Below are 6,527 nucleotides of genomic sequence, written 5' to 3'. Positions count from 1 at the left end.
ACTAAACTGAGAAGAATACGGTACCGATTGCACTCTGACTGTACGCAATCATTGCCAGCATGAGAGTGAGTGGCATGAACTAGCATACCTTCGGGGCTGGACAAAATTGTGAATTACCTAAAACAAGAAAAAAAAAACAAAAAACAAAGGAAAAAATTGATGTAAGGGAAGGACATGCATGTGTATGTTTGTTTGTAAGGAGAAAATGGATGTGTACAAGCAAATATATGAATGTTCACTGCAACAAAAAAATTTAACAGGGGTATGAAATATTAAAAAAATCTATTTACCTGCAGTCATGAATTAGGTTTCCTAGTGTATATTCACATTTTTGCCACTTGCTGGGAAAGTGGAGCTGTGGCTTTTGCTAATGTTCACCTGCCGTGCTGTTTGCTTTTACTGTATTAAGAGAAACATCAAAGTGAGAGGACAGTATATTTGAAAGCGTGACTCTATTCTTGAATACGAAGTAGGCAAAAAGCAGTTTAAAGCATAGCAAAACCATCACTGCAAATAGCAGCTGTATCAAGAGTTTGTAACATGCTTCTTCAAAAAAATAACTGTAATCCAAAAGCCATGTCTGGAGAACAACGGGGGGACATGGGAGTGTTGAAAAGTCAGTATAGGTGGATGGAAAACAGAGCTACAGCAAGTTAGAAAGCAAAAGACCAAAGTAAGTAGACGGGGAGAGTACAAAAGGGAGTAGAAAAAGGACAGATACATAAATAGGAAGACACAGAGGAAGATATATTGTCTTCTGTTTACGTTTTGCTTTAATTTATATACCTAGTCTTATATTACATAAATTAAAGAGAAACTATATACAAGGCTATAAATATACTTCTGCATTCTAAAGGCTATCTAAATCAATCAAAACCCATTCTTGTGCCACTAGATCCATTTGATGTCTTGTATTTCTGATATCAGTTACTCTTCATATCTACATATATATATGTATATGCAGTATCTTTTAGTCATTGGTATCTATATGTACATACAATGAGTAGGCATACTCCATTGTGTGTATCCGAACTCTCTCCTTCTCTTTCTCACACACATACATAAAAAACATACATAACCACAGCACAAAAATCTTGCTAACCAAGATCAAGTACAGAATGGCAGTAATTTAGTACATAAAGAGCAAAGCAAAAATTAAAACAAGCATCATGTGACGGCAAATGCAATAACCACACAAGAGACAAAAGACACGACATTCATGACTAGTAAACATTGCATTGTTGTTGTTATTTTAGCTTTGCCACAGGCATGCAGTTTGTTGAAAAAGAGATGCAGAACTTTGCCAGCAATAATCCTCTTTTTATATCTTTTGCCACAGACTTGCATTTAAACGGGATTTGGACTAAGTAAAGAGAATTTCCTGAAAATTAAGGGCTAACTGCCCCTCTCATTTGGGGGAAAAAAACCATAAAAGGGGACACACTACTTCCAACAGCTCGATGAATCTCACCTGTGAGGTTATCCTGACTTTTCTTTCCTTCAGGATTAGAAGCTTCGACTTGATCAGGGCTGTGGGTTTTGGCAAGGGCGCAGAAGGTCCTGCAAAAGAAGTTGGTTTAACTAGGTGGAGCCTGGGCCATTGGACCTGAGGGGCAGCCCTTCCATGCACGTTGCCCTTGCTTTCCTGGGGGTCCGATGGGAAGCCTGGGGGTTGTCTCGCTGGCTGCATCTCATACCACATGCTGTGCAAATGGCTCATGCTGTCCTGGGTGCTGGCTTTGCAAGGGCGCTTTCCAACCGGGTGGTGAAGAGATGACGGGGTGCTGCACACCTTCCTGCCTGTGCCTGTGCCTTGTGCCTGCAGGGCCCCGACAGCTGGTCCTGTCCGGTGGGGTACTGAAGGAAAGGCGTGTTCCTACACTAGAGTCAGTACTGGTCCTGAAAGCGACCTGGACATCACTGATGTGAGTGAAATGGGAGTTAAGTCCACGTTAATTGTATGATGGGGCTTGGATAGTCCAGGACTCAGTTTCCCCATTCAGCAGCGATACTCTCTAGTATCCCCTGTCAGTGTAACTGCTCTTTCTCACACCAGATGCCTCTCTCAGCTGCAAGGTGATTATCTTGACAGCATTTCTGTCCACTGAACACTGAGGAAGGCAATTCGGCTCTTACTGACATGTCCAAAGGGAAAAATATACAGTGGCATGTCACAGACGCATCCAGAGTGCAGTCATTATATTAGATGCCCCAGCTGTTACACAGTGCATCATGCAGTTATTGGCGATATCCTGCATCTCTGCAATTAATATATTTTTACTGTAAAATCCACTGCTGTGAGGTCTGTATTTGTAAGATTAAGAGATTGCAACTCATTGATTGATATTATTAAAATGCATTTCATCTGGTGTACTCTCACTCAGCAGGTTGACACATTTCTTCATGGATTTTAAAATCCAATTTTAAAATCTGGAATTACAGGAGGTAGATTTCCACTGTGTGGAATGTGAATAGTTAAACAGAAAGATATGACTATTTAATGTTATTATTAATACAAATCCTCTTTCACTGATAATAGGCAGGGGTTGTTTTCCTTTAAATTACTTTTTTGAGTTGATTTGCAGGGGAAAGGGCCAATCTCAGTCGTTGCTGAAAGTTTTGTACTAGCTAGGACTTCTGTTCAAGAAATGGACACACCTTAAGAATGAATTCTTTTCTTCATGTGAAGTTGACAGCAAAATTCCCATTGTCTTTTACAGTGACTGCTATGTCCCTAAACCCGTAGCCATTAAGCAAAGCTTCAGACATTACCGACTCCTTTATTTAAGATTAGGCTAATATTCTGAAGGAAAATTGATAAAAGTTTTACAAATCTTTATGTCCAAAACAGCCTGTACATAGACCATGATGGAACTCCCCTTGAGGCAGATCCCCCCCTCCCCCCCAATGTAAATTTTATACAAAGAACTTTTATAAATTGCTAGTTATTGCCTGAGAGTAAGAAAGTTCTGCTAACTTACAATTATATGAGATATTTAATATCAACCACAATATGTATTTAAATGTCTGCTTTATTCTAAAAACAATGGACTATATAACCTAAGGCTGCAGTATTTTCATGCTCGGTCTCACAAAGCAAAACTTGGTTTAAAATGAAGTTTTAATTATTTTGTAACTGAATAGAATTGGAGTTTTTTCTTCCCAGCATTTTGTACGTCATTTTAACTACTAGTAACAAATAAATAAAATATCTTCTCCAGCCCATGTCTATTGTTTTTGTTTTTTGTTTGTTTCTTCCTTAAGTTTCCAGCTCTTTCTGGATCTGTTGTACTTTGACTTCTGTGGTTTCTTCTACAGGGCCTACATTATGACAATGAGACACAGAGACAAGCAATGGCACCATCATTCAACACAGCTACTTCAATAAGGTTTTAAAATGAGACCTGTCACTTCCCCCTGACCCTTCCACAATTTATAGAAGGAAAATCTCAATCTTTACTCGCACTTTTCCCCTTGTAAACCATATAGTGACAGTTCAAAATATAAATCAGCCTTTAATTGTTGTAAAGTTAAAGTTGGAGTTGGCATGCCTGCCTTACACCTTATCTCAGTTTTACGTCTAGCTAGCAGTTTACTGCCAGTTTTAGAAAAAAAGAGTAAGGAGCACCTTTACAATACAGCACATTACAAGCTGTAAATAGGGACAGAGGAGATGAAAGGTAATTAGAAAAGAGAACAGGAAGATCTGTCATTTCCTTTTACCTTCTCTGTCCCTGCTGGCAGCACTTGGGCAAGGCCAGTTTTGAGGAAGGACTGCAACCACAGAGAACAGGTTTCTTCAAACCTTCCACCCTGCCGGTGGGAGATGGGCAGTAGTGGTATAAATTTTACCTTTCCAACCTGTCACCCTGTCAGATGTGTGAGGGACTCGGTCAGCCACTGCAGACCCCCGTGCAATCCTGCTGTCTGCAGTAGTGGTGGCATTGTCTGCCCTTGTGGAGAAAAGCAGCTCTGACTGGGATCACCATCTCACTGAACCCAACTGAGAACGGTCTGTGATTTCACATAAGCCTCTGAACAGTAATATAGGCCTATTTCAGATGTACACCTTTTAGTTCAAAGGACTGACAATGACATAGTCAGATATACAATCTTAGGAGTGAACAACGTGTAGTGTTTTCCTGTAGCGCACACAGATAACCAGAGAAAAGGGTCAGACGTCCCGTTTCCAGCTCTGAAAAGCTGGCTGCTGGTAAGATCCGGTGTGGTTTTCCTTCATGCAAAGCCCTTGTGAAATAATGGAGCTGAGCAGTCTAGTAGTACTGGTTGTCTGGGGTTTTTAAAGGCTTTTTGGTTTAGTCTTCCTTCTTTTCTAGCTTTTTTTTTTTGTGCTTCTAAAACTTACTGAAAGCCCAATAACATTAAAATAATTATTTCTAACAGGCAACTGACTTTTTCTGGTGTGAGATATAGGCACAGTTGGACAGAATAAGTTTGCTTTAAAAGATGTGCATATATATCTTCATTTGAATATTTAAAACAGGGGGAAAAACCTCCTGGACTTACCTTTCTAGTACTCTGTAGTACCATGGTCTTACTATTTATATGCTGACAAGCTTAGACATTCATTATAATTTACGTTTGGCCTACATACCAGCTTTGAATTGAAGATACGTCCAATGTGAAGTCCCGTGTGCTTTATAGATAGTTACACTGATCAAAAGAAGATAACAGAGAGAGAATTCACACACCCTAATCAGCTTTCAGGGTCACAGATAGAAGCAAGACTTTTTTTTCTCTCTCTCTCTCTCTCCAGTGAGGTAGGCTAGATTTCTGCTTGGGATTTCTGTGTGTGCTCTGTCATCCATGTGCTGCGCAGTTGATTCGCACACACATTATAAGACTGAGGCATCAAGACCATGTCAGATTTGCTGAGCATGTGCAAGACATCTGAGCAACACATGCGCACAGTAGGTATGGTGTGTCCTGGATGGGTCAGTGGAACAGACAGCATCGTGGCTCCGCTCCAGCTGCCTGTCAGCGACGTTGCCTGGCTGGGAAGAGGGACATTGCATTTGCAAAAATGATGCAGTAATTTAACCTTGTAATTTACCTTCTCCTGAGTGAAAAAAAAGGAGCACTGGAGAACTGTACCCTCGGGGACTGATGTTTCTTTGTGCTGTCCAGTGCACAGGAGTGAACCGACAGTTGTTAGTTCCAAAAGGTTTCCTAAAGGAGAAGCACCAAGTCACTGGTAGAAGACTGAGATGAGAATGCTGGTTTGCTTAACCCAGTGTTCCCCTTACACCCTCTTACTTCTCTTTTTTAAAAAACATACATCTTATTCCCTCCGAATAACTCAAACCTGCCTTAGAAACCACTTCATTAATTACTGAAATACAGCAGTCAATATCGGCAGAAGAATGTCCAAAATTTTTTCTGAGTCATTCTGCTTACCTGGACGGTTGTACTAACCAAAGACTTCTGAAGGGGAGAGCTGCATCATTTAAAATTTAAGGGAGTGGAAAAAAAAAATGTATATTTGGATTTAGTCAAAACACTGGAGATATCACTGCTAGATATTTTTAATAACCATCAGATCTTGGCCTTAAGGTATCAGAAAGATTAACCATAATAAGATTCAGATACCTTGCTTTATTTTTTTTTTTTAATCAGCTGAGACTGAAACTAGAAATACACAGCAACGCACAGGTATCATAACGAGTCCCAGTAGTGCAGATTTTTGATGCTACCTTGTAATGCAGCTTCATAAAAACATCTGAAGCATGTCTGCACTGCCTGCCTGGGAATGTAGCTGATGACTTTAAGGTGCCCTTTGACAATGTGTGGCTTCTGGCTGCCTGAATTCCTCCCCTAGCTTTTAGGGGTCGGGGGGGGAGGAGTACAGAAACATTAACTGTCACTTACTCCCTTTCTTATTATTTTCTAAAAATATTGAAAACAAAATTCATAATCTACCTCTTTTAAATGATCAAGGAGCAAGATATGAGGATCAAATTATATACTGACATAAAAGAAGAATGTTTGGGATCGCATGAAAAGAAATAAACTTTTAAGTTGTGATAGGCAATAACTCCTCCTTGCTGTGATACAGATGTAAGTCACATAGCTTGGGGATGAATCAAATGGAGAAGTTACACTGACTCCCAATAAAACTTCTGCAAATAAAATTTGGAATCGCTATGTTTGAATTTCATTTTTAAAGAATGCCTTATGGAAACAGCCATATTCCAATTCATTTTACAAGAGATCAAAAGAACAAAGGTTAAAATAATATCTCCATCTCTCTCTAGAATAATTGAGAGCTATATCTTATCCTTCTGTTTAGTAATATCAATATGGATTCCAGCAAGAAAGCAATTGGAAAGAATTAATGTGTCAGTTACAGATCATCTGGGACACCAACACTCAAATTCATTAATCATAATTTTATAGTAATTGCATGGCATCACTACAGAGCATTGTTAAGTTTGTTTGATTTATTTAATGATGAATTTGAAGACCTTAATATTGTTTTTCCTTTAAGTTAAACTTTACCGAATTTC

General features: G+C 39.3%; 1 protein-coding gene across 1 annotated transcript in view; it reads left to right on the top strand.

The window, feature by feature from the left end:
• Nucleotides 1-1,371, top strand: part of GREM1 (gremlin 1, DAN family BMP antagonist) — a 1,930-nt gene extending 559 nt beyond the window's left edge. The window contains exon 2 of the mRNA XM_009321006.1: nucleotides 1,257-1,371. Coding sequence (XP_009319281.1) covers nucleotides 1,257-1,371 — 115 coding nt within the window. The remainder of the gene's footprint in view (nucleotides 1-1,256) is intronic.
• The last annotated feature ends 5,156 nt before the right edge of the window (nucleotides 1,372-6,527 follow it).

This window comes from Pygoscelis adeliae, unplaced genomic scaffold (assembly GCF_000699105.1).
Source record: "Pygoscelis adeliae isolate BGI_AS28 unplaced genomic scaffold, ASM69910v1 Scaffold3, whole genome shotgun sequence".
NCBI classification, from domain to species: Eukaryota; Metazoa; Chordata; class Aves; order Sphenisciformes; family Spheniscidae; genus Pygoscelis; species Pygoscelis adeliae.
The sequence above is the reverse complement of the archived record's forward strand: the minus strand, read 5'-3'. Positions and strand labels throughout refer to the sequence as shown.